This window comes from Anarrhichthys ocellatus, unplaced genomic scaffold, assembly GCF_004355925.1.
Source record: "Anarrhichthys ocellatus isolate YVR2014 unplaced genomic scaffold, GSC_Weel_1.0 scaffold29, whole genome shotgun sequence".
In the NCBI taxonomy this organism is placed as follows: Eukaryota; Metazoa; Chordata; class Actinopteri; order Perciformes; family Anarhichadidae; genus Anarrhichthys; species Anarrhichthys ocellatus.
Window position 1 is genome coordinate 4,154,918 of NW_022280059.1, and position 12,011 is coordinate 4,166,928.

At 41.3% G+C, this 12,011-nt stretch overlaps 2 protein-coding genes across 5 annotated transcripts in view; both read left to right on the forward strand.

Moving 5' to 3' along the window:
* Window positions 1-1,740: 1,740 nt before the first annotated feature.
* LOC116392393 (arfaptin-2-like) lies at window positions 1,741-7,467 on the forward strand. Of its 4 annotated transcripts, XM_031863807.1 has the most exons (10): window positions 1,741-2,005; window positions 2,122-2,230; window positions 2,791-2,899; window positions 3,357-3,419; window positions 3,963-4,049; window positions 4,187-4,290; window positions 4,377-4,598; window positions 4,685-4,842; window positions 4,959-5,133; window positions 6,087-7,467. In XM_031863807.1, exons 2-10 carry the CDS (start codon window positions 2,132-2,134, stop codon window positions 6,240-6,242), a joined length of 1,173 nt encoding a protein of 390 aa, XP_031719667.1. In that variant the 5' UTR covers window positions 1,741-2,005; window positions 2,122-2,131; the 3' UTR covers window positions 6,243-7,467. The 4 variants fall into 4 exon arrangements, with proteins under 4 accessions (XP_031719667.1, XP_031719670.1, XP_031719669.1 ...); XM_031863810.1 differs by lacking the exon at window positions 3,963-4,049; XM_031863809.1 differs by lacking the exon at window positions 3,357-3,419.
* Window positions 7,468-7,569: 102 nt separating this feature from the next.
* The window catches only part of LOC116392383 (FH2 domain-containing protein 1-like), a 7,653-nt gene continuing 3,211 nt past the window's right edge, over window positions 7,570-12,011 (forward strand). Inside the window, exons 1-5 of the mRNA XM_031863783.1 lie at window positions 7,570-8,866; window positions 9,366-9,918; window positions 10,825-10,886; window positions 11,574-11,676; window positions 11,806-11,891. Coding sequence (XP_031719643.1) covers window positions 9,556-9,918; window positions 10,825-10,886; window positions 11,574-11,676; window positions 11,806-11,891 — 614 coding nt within the window. The 5' untranslated portion in view covers window positions 7,570-8,866; window positions 9,366-9,555. The remainder of the gene's footprint in view (window positions 8,867-9,365; window positions 9,919-10,824; window positions 10,887-11,573; window positions 11,677-11,805; window positions 11,892-12,011) is intronic.

The window sequence follows — 12,011 nt, forward strand, 5'->3', positions numbered from 1 at the left end:
CCCCCCCCCCCCCCCCCCCCCCCCCCTCCACCGCTGCTCTTGTTAAAACTTAAAACTGTTGACTGTCATGAAGCTGAAACATGAGAGAGTTTGTGATTAAAGTCTACTTTAATAAGCCTTGATTACCTAATTGCAGCTTGCAATCTTGTGCAATGCCGGTAACTAACTGCTGCACATAATTTCCTTTACCTCCACTCCAAAAAACAAAACAACTGGTTTTAAAATTCAAGCCTCAGCAACATTGGGCTGTTTGTGGCCCATGAATAGTGTGGAGGTCAAAGGTACCGGAGCTAACGGATGTTGAGTCAGTCACTCTCTTCAAATAGTAAGTCAAAACATACCCATACAATTATTCACTCACCAAACTGGAACTAAAGTAGCCAGCAAACCACTGGAATATTTAACGTTAGATGATGGTATACAGCAACAACCTCATTATCTTTACATCGCTGTGACCTCAGTTCCTGTTGACAAGACTTGTAGTATGTATATAGAATCCCTTTTTTCACCAATTCACTAGGGATTTACTAGGTAGACTGGTATCCTGCACTAAAAGTATTGAGACATACTTGCAATAAGGTAATGTAGAGCTAATAGGCAATGTTACATAAACTGTACCCAGTATAAAACAAAATAGATTGATTCTATGATACAAATGATGGCGACTAATGGACACATAAACAGGTCAGGGAGGTAAACTTTGACTTCAACAACTTACATGTGACATCAACATATGAACCTTGTTCAACGCAATATTCTGTGAATTTTGACATCAGGATCAAAAGCAGAGCATGTATTATGCCGGTCCAATAACCTTTGGCACGTTGATTTGTTGATTAAGGGGAAAACATGACTAACCCAGTTTCATCCTTTGCCTTTAAATGCCTTTGATCTTGGGAATGCAGAAGTCAAATCTAGTCATATGCAGAAGCCTGAAAAAGGAGGAGGAGGAGGGGGACGATGATGAAGGGGAAGAAACTAGGAGGAAAAGGTTTTCTCAACATGAGATTTTAGATGTTTGGAAAATATGTCACGTGCAGGAAATCAACACATCAAAGGAAATTAGCCATTTTACTGTAGGAATTGTGGGTGTGAGTGGTTGGTTCTCTGTTCAGACCAGGAGTAATTACACAAACTACATTTGGAGACCATGTGCACTTCCCTGGCATCCTGATTGAAACAAATGAGCCAAATAATTGGAAGTGTGGTCAGTTTACCAGGGTGAGGTCTATCTCGAGGCATTTCACATCTCAAAACAAACGACTGTATTTATACAGTTTGATTTGAAGAGATATTGCAATCAAGGTAACAGGACGCAGCAGCCTTCCTTCTCATGATTAATAATCACAGCATTTGATGGGCCAGCGCCTTAATGAAGTTACTGATGGAGTTACTGTATGTGTGTCTTTCCTCTCACAGTCCGTGGGCTGTTAGGGACATCTTCAGGAGCAGAATGGTACTGCAGTTTGGGGATAAATAAAGCTACGTCAGCGCTGCACGACGTGGAAGATGGAGCGGGGGAGGAGGCTTGACGATGATGCTACGTTAAAGGTATTATCTTTCAAAATAAGAGCATGTATTCACAGTATACGCTTGAAGCCTCTCATTTGTAAAGTAACACACACTAAACAGTTTAGACTATATATTTCACTCGAAGTGCTTTGCTATTAAAACCAAGCTATGTGACTTGGAGTTGAATAAAAATCACAGAAACTTTTATTTCGAAGAGGTGCCACTAAAGCTGTCAGCAAGCTGTATGCAGGGATTTTCTGGCTGAATTACATGGAAGGCAGATAACCGTTGCAGGAAAAATAATCATGGACTTTTAGCATTAAATGATTATTAAAGACAACGGTGGTTTCCCGCTGAAACAAGTTTGCATTTCAAGCCTGCTGTCTGTGCAAACAACGGCTTGTTTCTCCCTCGGACGACTAGACCTCGGGTCGCTACTGTAGCTGGGGCCACATCAGCACCGCTGAGACTAGCCAGCCACGTTAGCATCCATGTAAGCAAGGCGTTATCTCTGTGTCGAGGTGGAGTAGAAGGCTGTGTGGTTACTATTTTGTCAAACTGCAAACATGATACCATCTTTATGTGTCGGTGTTTGGTGCTGTCTTGCAGAGGTTGAGTCATGGCAGACAGTATCATGAGCAAGGCTGCCACCATGGAGATCCCCATTAACAGCAATGGCGACACAGGGACTCTGCCAGAGGATGACAGCCTGGAGCAGGTCAGTCAGTCACATTTCTTTAATGTCCTTTTATTACATCTGTTTTGTTTTTTTGTACTCAGTGTGTGTTTCTCTATCCTTTTCCACATGATGGCACAGTCTAGGACTAAGGCTGTTTAGGCCAGCAGATACCTATCATGCACAGGCCTGCTGCTATGTACAGTAGCTGTAACGTTTGACCACCATCAGCACCTGATACTGGGGATGATGTGTTGAGAGCATTGGAGAGGGAGTAGGTTTACTGTGCAGAATGCTTAAGTCATACGAGCCTTTGAATACTATCAGTAGCAATCAATACAATTCATAACTAGCGCATTGTTTTGGTCTCATTCTGGTAAAGCCTACAGTATCAGTGGTCCTACATGAACAATATGTCTGTCTGAGGAAAGTAGTACTGAAGGCCATCATGTGGAATAATAAAATGCCACATAAGCATTTTCTTTGTGTGGTCTGTGTTCAGGATGACTTGGAAGTTTCAGCTTTCTGGTTCCCTAAATGTGATGATATTTATTGCCTTTTTAACTTCATGTATTATCTGTATTTTGTTGTAAATCCATCAGGATTTGCAGCAGGTGATGGTGTCTGGACCCAACCTGAATGAAACCAGCATTGTCTCAGGAGGTTATGGAGGACCTGCAGGGGGCATCATTCCTACCAGCAGCATCAAAGGTACTGTTGGAACAACTGAATTTCATCTTTTTGCTTCTTTTGTTTATTCTTCACAGTGCAGATACAGTTTGTGCTGCAAAGACATAATGAATGGAGCTCTGCATAGTACTTGCTGTACCAAAGCCGTAAGTCATGCTGAGAACTCTACATCAGTATAGGAGGGTTGTTGATCAATACAAATCCCCCTGCAATTATTTTGCAGAGTGCTGACTTTTCTGGCTTAACACAGCTCACTGTTCATTCCACTCTCTGTTTTGTCCCCCTCCACTCCCCCCGACAGGCTGTGCAGACTGCCATGCGAGAGATCTGTCAATGTTGTTGCAATCCTTAAATCACTGAGAGAGGTTGATACTCAATACCCCCTTAAAGAAACCGTACCGAGAGCTTTTCTTCCTTGTATTCTGATGTGTCACTAGAGAGGCTCCTGGTTCACGTTACAAACATCCATATCCCATAGGGCCTGCAGTTCGCTTCAACCCTGAGTATCTGGACAGAAGACGAGCCCCAGCACCAGGACCAGGTGGCCGTGTATTCTGACAAACCTTTTTTTGGTTTTCCTCTATATGTTGGGCTGTTTGGCCTTGTATAAGAGATTGCCTGACTGAGGGAGTTTCATGCAACCTTGCTTGTACCTCTTCAACTCACAGCTTCAGCAACAACAAGTGTTTTGGCAGCTTTCAAACTTAGGGGTGCACTAACCTGATATTACAGGGATCTAACTTATTGATGTCTAACAAGAATGTCCTATTTTGTCTTGTAAAATGCATTTTTGGTGACTGTTTTGACATTGCTTGTTAGTGACCTCTCATCCCATGAAGTCCATTTTCATCTTTTTGTAAATCCTTTTATTCTGCATGAGAAACCTGCATGGTGGATTATTTCCAACCCCCTTTAACTCTTTTAATGTTTCCTTCACCACAGTGCCTAACATTGTTTTCTTTCAGTATGCTATTCAGCTGCCGATCTCAACAGCACACTTTTATTGATACATATTTCACACCTTCCTCTCATCTTCGCTTTTTTTTTTTTTTTTTTTTTTATATCATCACCGTGCTCATTTCAGACATTCGCATGAAATCCAGGGGTGTTGGCTTACCTAAAAGCCAATCTGCAGCTAGTCGACTTGCCCAGCACACAGACCAGCATCCAGGTATCACCAGGCTCATCACCATGTCCACACTGTACTCTTCACTCATTGTCATGACCCATGCAATTTCTGCCCTCTGTAAACTTTGATAGGATGACATGCATCAGAGTGGACATTGTGCTTTTTTTTGTCTCTGTTAGGGTCCTCAAACAATAACGGTGGTAATTCCACTGAAGAAGTTTCTCGGGGTGTGGCAGTGGAGAAATTGGACAGTGTAAAGAAATGGGGCATAAACACATACAAGGTATTGTGTCTTCAGTCGAGCTGACCATAATGTCATGACGTTTTCTTTATGTTGGGTTTAATGTAGACTCTATATCCACTATGCAGTGTACAAAGCAGATGTTCTCAGAGCGGTTTGGCAGAGGTTCAAGAACAGTAGACCTGGAACTGGAGGCTCAGATAGACGTGTTAAAGGAGACCAAGAACAAGTATGAAAACATCCTCCGACTGGCCACTGCACTCACCAGTCATTTTCAAAGCATGGTGCAGACGCAACAGGCTCTAGGAGACACCTTCGCCGACCTCAGCCAGAAGTCCCCAGAGCTGCAGGTACCGTACAGTAACAAAAAAAAGCTCCCTGTGTGATGTGACGTGGAGCTGAAGTTAGCAGGTGAAACCAATTTGTTTCTCTACAGGACGAGTTTGGGTATAATGCAGAAACACAAAAGCTGTTGTGTAGGAATGGCGAGGCTCTTCTTAGTGCCGTCAACTTCTTCGTGTCCAGCGTCGACACCCTGGTCAACAAAACAATGGAGGATACTCTGACGACCATTAAGCTGTATGAAAACACAAGGTAACAAACCCTGACATCCTGGTTAGGAGTTGAGGAATATGATCTTAATTCCTGTAGGGTGAAAACCTGCAAAGTGAGACAGCCTCAACCTTTTTTTTTTTTTTGCATGCATGCAGACTTGAGTTTGATGCCTATCGCTCTGATCTGGAGGAGCTGAGTTTGGGCCCCAGGGATTCAGCTACCATGGTCCGCATTGACATGGCGCAACATGATTACCAGATCTACAGAGACAAATACGAAAGGCTGCGTAGTGATGTCACCATCAAGCTCAAATTCCTGGAGGAAAACAAGGTTTGTGGTTTACAATTTTCTATTTCCTTTCAAATGTCCGCCTATAAAACCTTCTTGTTTTTGCTAATCTCCAGTGGGTTAACTTCTCACTTTGCTGTGGGGATGTTTAGATGTACTCCAGGACCCTGTGGTCACAGGTGCATGTTCACCTTTGACCACCACAGGTATCAGTGTTGGTGGGCGTGGTCAGAGGTGAAACAGGCATGAAACTGTCAATCAGGGAAAACCAGTAAAACACTGCTTTTCAGCAGGGTGTCCAGTTACTCCTTAAAATCACCCACTCAAAATTACTTTTGGACAGCATCCTGAAGGGGGAGAATACCAGTGCAGTCAATGATGTTCAGAAAAGATGGAGCATGCTGTGTCGCATTCTGATTTGTTGTTGATGCCTAATTTACAGTGTAAAGTAAGTCCTGAGCTTTGAAGTATCGCACACTGCAGCAGTGGTTTAGGACTGATTTGCCACATTAAGGTAGAAAATGCACCTCTTCCTTTGCCCTTAAGCATCTGCTGAGGCAGACCAGCTCAAACTAAAGGAAGCAGGCTGACTTCTTCACCAACAGAGACAAGCACGTTCATGCTGTCGATAATTACGCTGAAGAGAGAGAATGCCTCAGTTTGTCGAATTAAACACAGACCCATGAACCACACCGTTTGAAAAGCAAAACATCATTTTTTTTATATGTTTTATTTTAGAAGTTTTGCCAAGTTAATGAAAATAACAAAGATAAAAACAAGAGTCACCGTTTGTGTGACTTAGCATGCCTAAAATAGCTTGGGGATACATCTTAGCAGAATGTAATGTGCAAGTTGCTTTCAGGCTGATTCCCCAGACACTATTCTGGGCAGCTAGTAAATGTCATCGTGATAGATGTCAATGGCCTGTACTTTCCTCAACACTTGAAACTGTTTTTGTACTGTAATGGCAGAATTTCCCTCTCCTTTTCTTCTAGGTGAAGGTTATGCACAAGCAGCTGCTTCTCTTCCATAATGCTATCTCAGCTTACTTTGCTGGCAACCAGGAGCAGTTGGAACAAACTCTAATACAGTTCAATGTAAAGTTAAAGCCCCCGGGATCAGACAAGCCATCCTGGCTGGAGGAGCAGTAAAGAGCGCCCGGGGGTTCAGCAGTCTTGACATGTACAGTGACACGCTGGTCCGTGAAGATCCTGACATTGTGGTTAGATGGACAAGAATGAAATAAAGGAGTACATAGTAGGATCAATTACGGTCAGTGGTGAAGAAAAACATGAGATATTTCTGTCTGTTTTTCACTATCCTGTATTACATAGATGGTACAACAAGAGATTGTTCTTTTTGGTTTCTTTTGTTACTTATTCTTTAGGTGAATATCACTTCCTTTTTATGTACAGTATAATCTACTATTGGTGAGCGATCCCACGGCAGTTTTGCACATGCATTATTATGTTTTGTTTTTAAATGTTGTCTAAAGCGTTATCTTATATTTCAGAGTATATCACATTAGAGGAATTCCACAAATCAGATTAGCAAGTTAGAGGGATAATGTCAAAAATCTTATAACTAAACCCTCGAAATTGTATTTATTTTTCTTGAGTGTGCGTGACTGAACCACCTTTTTCAAATTTAGTTTTACAGATTTAGATCAAAGACATCAGGGTTTAGCATGATTTTCAAAGTTATCCCACTTGCTTCTAATATTGCTTTGTGGTATACCTGCTTTAATGGTCAGTTTACATGCATAGAAGGGAAAATATACATATAGTCAATTTCTCTAACCGAATATACAATCCATCATTAGTTTGTTCTTCTAGATTTATTTTTTTGTCCTGATGAAGTGTCTGTCATGTGTTAAACAGATGTTACACTCAGTAACTCAGCATCAAGCAGTTAATATATTGGATGCTTTGATTATAAATACAAACATCTGGACTATCGTAAAGAAATCAAAATTCAACACACTGTTTGATTTATGTTTTATTTGGAGGTGCCTGTGTGTATCTATAAAAAATAACCTCCGAGACTCATTCTTGAAGTCTCATATTCTTAAACATGAATTTAGGATACAATTCCAATTTCAGTGTCTTCGAGGACGGAATGTACACGCACATTTTTCATATTTTATTTTTATCAATCTGTTTGTGACATAGCAATTTATGTTATGTACAGTTCTTTTCCATTCTAGTCAGCTGATTATTTTTGTCTTTTTCTGCATTTCCAATAAAATCTGCTGGATGTTTTGTTTTCACCCAACTGTGCCGTCGACACAGATCTGTCAGTGAGAAGCTCACAATATATGTTATATGTATCCACCATTAATTATGTACATGATAATACAATCTGATATATCTCTAACATGCTTTCCATGACTTATCTTATTTCATAATCATGAAATTATACTAAATTGTTTAATGTGTGAAGCACATTGATCTATTTTTTTTGGTTATTTTGGCCCAAATGTGAAGTTAGAAATGCAATCTGGAGATAAGACCATGTAGTTTACAGCACTATTCACACCGAGCTGATCCCTTTACTGCACCAATGTTAACAAATGTCTGAGAAAATATACCATTTAATTAAATGGTATCAGTTAACATTGCACAGTTGGTTCAGCTGTTGCCCATCCAGTCAGTTAATTGGTCAATCGTGGACTTTGTGATGGGTTTGACAAATACACATCACATCCCGTAGCCTGCTGTATGCAGTCACTGGGTTTATCTGTTGTATCATGTTTCCCCTCACTGATTTAGTGTCTCCCTGTTGTCACTCATTACTTCATTTGGTGCTCATTTGCAGGGAGAAAGGGCAAACAAAAGTGAAAATGACATTCCTGCTGAATGACATTCTGTTTATGAGTAGAGAACAGCTAGTTATTTGCTATTGTTGCAACTTGCAAGACAAGCATTCATCTTAGAGGCAGGGGATTTTAACTTATGTAAGTTTAAAATTGCTATACATGGCACATAGCAGTTTTTGTTATTTTTCCCCAAAATACCTGACTTATTTAGGCGTCTAAATAAGGAGGAGTCTATTTGAAACAGTTTGAGTTTCCCTCAGTATTTGACTGTAGACAACCACTGATTTGCATACAAAAGCATTTAGGGTTTTACAGTTATCATACTTATCATATCTGGGGCAGAGTTGAAGTGCTTGCTGCTACTTGACGCCACTGCGAAGTTAGGCCAGCCCACATTCAAACTAATTGCAGTGTGAGCTGGTGGAATGGCTTAATGTCTAACTAAAGCATGTGGTTTCCTTTTCACTCATTTATTCACTTACTATTTTATTTATTTTTGCTGACAAAAAACAAGGCAGCTCTAAAACTGACGAAGTGTTTTCTTCACGGTATAATTTTCGGTCGTCGTGGTAAAATCCTAGCCTACTACAAAACCTACACCTTTAACAAATCAATGTCGCTATCAGTCAGGGCTTTCTTCACGCTAGAAGAGTCTATACAAAGAGTGAACTGCTCACATAAGTCCATGACAGCTGGACAGAAAACAACGTGGCCACAAACACAAGCCAACAAGCCAAAATGTGTGGGTGAAATCCCAGAGTTCCTCCTGCTAGGAAGGTGTGGGCTGACATGACGTCTGGGCGTGTCGTTTACGCAGGTAGTTTCGACACTCTTCCCTCGCGCTATCCAGGTCATTACCACTCTCTGCTTGTATGGCAAAGCTTCATCAAGTCAAAGGAAGAAGAAGGCAAATCAACAAATTAGGATAACGGGGCAGCGGCTGAATCAAAAACAAAGGTATGTTGTCTTTTTACTTCCTGATGATGACGTTGGTGTATTAACAAACATTGTAACAAACGGTGGTTCGGTTAGTTTATCGATGGATACGTTTAGCTGGATACTGAATAATACACAAGGTCTTTACAAGCAACAAGAAGCCTTTATTATTTAAAACGATGTATATATCATTCACATATTTTTGCCAAATAAGCTTCATGGGGATACATTTAACATGCTTAATAGATATTTATGTATAATGTTATAATAAACTGCCACTAATAATCCCATAACAATGTGTGAGTATTGTGATAGTTTTTGAGTAACTTCTGTAATATGATTCCAAAGTGTATTGCATATTATTGTTATGCTTTTGACAACCCTTGAAGCACTAGTCATATATTTTAAGTACTGTGGATAAAGTGAATGCTTTATCCATTGCTAATCACTGTTGCTTAAAGTCATAGTGTACATGAGCCTTTTTGTTTTTAATCTGTCCCCACCCTCTTGTTTCTTTCAGTCTGGAGGTATCATCCTAACCGACAACCTTTTGAACAAGTCCCTCCAGCACAACAACTACAGCACAATCCCATAAAGACATTCAGAGTAGTTTACAGTTGACGACAACTTATTTTATAGGCTTTAATCCTGTCTGTATGTGTGACTGAGATGACTGCATCCCAAACCTGCTGAGAGCTCCTTGAAAAACAATGCAACCAGTAGGTCCTCCCGCTCCACCTCCGCCACCACCGCCGCCACCTCCACCACCTCCACCACCTCCACCTCCACCTCCAGGCCCTGGCCTCCCTCCATCCCTACATGGCGCTGGCCTCATTGCCAAGGGAGCGCACCGGCGCTCCAGGATGCGCAATTTCAACTGGGAAACCCTTCCTAAACACAGTGTGGTAGGAAAGCACAACATCTGGACGGCAGATAAGAGTGATGGGGAATATGAGCTGGACACTGTTCACATGGAGGAGCTGTTCAGCCACAAGCAGGGCCAGCAACAACTCAAGGCCCTGAACCGCCAGAGTCTGAGGGGCCTGCCGACTGCCGCCTCAGGAGGCGTAATGGTGAGTTTTCCAGCATCAGGATTCAGGTGTCACACTTTAATGTATCAGAGTAGGCTTAACTCTTTATCCCCAAGGGTTTGTAGCAATATATTGAAATGTTTGGTATTTTTGTTGTGTAATGCTGAGATATGGAGAAAACTTCTTCAGACCTGGATTCTCTATCGGATGTAGATCTCCTCTGTTGAGCTCATTCTCCATTATGACATTAATCACATCTGACTTTTAGGGAATGGGACTAGTTATATTTTAGAAACATCACATTTTTATTTCTTCCCTTGTGAGGTCAGAGAAATTATCAATGTATTTGTCCATCGCATCACCAGAATAGTCATACAGTAATGTATTACTTGTCTTCTGAACATGTGTTTTTAGAATCCCTCAATACATGGGTGGAGTCTCACTATTCTTCGTATCTGTTTACTAAAGGAAGTACTTAGTACTTAGTAGAAAGGACTTGTGTCCTCACACAGCATCAGTCTGTATTGTAGCCTACTTGTGCTCTGCATTCAAGCTGCTGTTTAGGATAAACTGCTTTGCCATTCAATTGAAGGCAAGTCTTAAGCCAAAACATGACTATTTATGACCTTCACCTGTCATTTCCTTTTGTGGAACAATCAAGGTCGTTTGTCTCACAAAGGTTGGTTAAATTCTGTTACCAAATGTTTGCTTTGACCTGTGTCCCATTTTCTAAGAGAGACACTGACAAAATGTCTGGCTGATGCAAAATGGTATCTTTGCCCTCATTGTTCAATACAATCAACTCCAAGAATCCTTAACCTTTGGAATCAACTGTCTGTTTGCAAAGCTAAAGGAAAACGATACAAAATACACTGCTCAGGCCGACAGTGAAACTATCTTAGGGACTGAGAAGCTGATTTATATCCAGGTCTGTGTTTCCATTCCCAGGTTTCCATCCTCAACTCCAAGAGTAGCATGAACATTGGAATTTTCCTAAAGCAATTCAAGCGGTGAGTCAGTGTTAGTATTCTTAAGGTGTGATTGGTTTTGCACAATGATTTCGTCATGTTGTGTAAAACACAGGATGAGGCAGACGGACTAGTCTGCAACACGGCTGCATCATACTCACTAACCCTTGGAAGCCAACATGTCCTGGCAGGTCTGATAAACACTGTTCTACTGCTCCAGCAGGTTGCCTCCCTAGTAACACTCGGATATACTATAGAGAGGTATTGTAAATGTACTGCCTCAGGCTATTTGGCGTACTTGACAGAAATGGAAAACATACTATATACCTCCTCAAGCATTTGTAAACTGACAAAAAAAAAAACAGCAACAGCATATGTAGCGAACACAATCCTCTAACTATTCCAAGCTTCTGTCTCCTGTATTTCCTTCCAAACAAGTGTCATATGTTTGTTTCTTTGAGTTCCAAATATGTTTGTTGTCGAAGAAAGTGCATCATTCTAATGTCCTGTACAGCGTGTGTTTTTCTGAGGTTAGACGCCAGAAAGTGTTGCTATTTCGCAAAGCTATTTGAGCAGGTAGAGGCTTGTTGATGTCAGCAGCCCAACTCTTCGAACTATGCAAAAGTGTGGAATTAACGAAGACACGCACTGCTCCTGAGCAGTCCCAACCCTCAACAAAAAACGTCAAGATAATTGCAACCCCATCTGTCTCTCCACCTCACTCCGCAGGCCTGTAAAAGACATGATTGAAGAAATCAAATCCGGAAGTAGTCTCACTTTTGGTTCTGGAAAGCTGAGGGAGCTGTTCAAGCTGCTGCCAGATGAAGGGGAGGTACGTGTGACAGCTGTCTATATTTTCCCCACATGTCTAATGTCAATCTGACAACCTTGTTGCTTGTGATTTAATCGCAATAGCACCTTCTGATTTTAAGATTCATGCTTGCTTTTTTTGTTTTGACAGGGGAAGCAGCTGCTCAGTTTTAAGGGCAACCCCTCCACTCTGCCTGAAGCAGATCTCTTTATGCTAATGCTGGTTAAGATTCCCAGGTAAGCTGTCTGAATGGAATTCCATGTATTGCAAGTGTTTAATGTCAGTAGACGTTCACTAATGATGGATAACGTGTGTGTGTGTGTGTGTGTGTGTGTGTGTGTGTGTGTGTGTGTGTG

Coding starts and splice junctions, on each gene's coding strand:
- LOC116392393 (XM_031863807.1), top strand. CDS start 2,132: ATGGCAGACAGTATCATGAGCAAGGCTGCCACCATGGAGATCCCCATT. Junction 3,420..3,962: donor AGCCCCAGCACCAGGACCAG/GTGGCCGTGTAT, acceptor TGCTCATTTCAG/ACATTCGCATGAAATCCAGG. Junction 4,050..4,186: donor GCACACAGACCAGCATCCAG/GTATCACCAGGC, acceptor TGTCTCTGTTAG/GGTCCTCAAACAATAACGGT.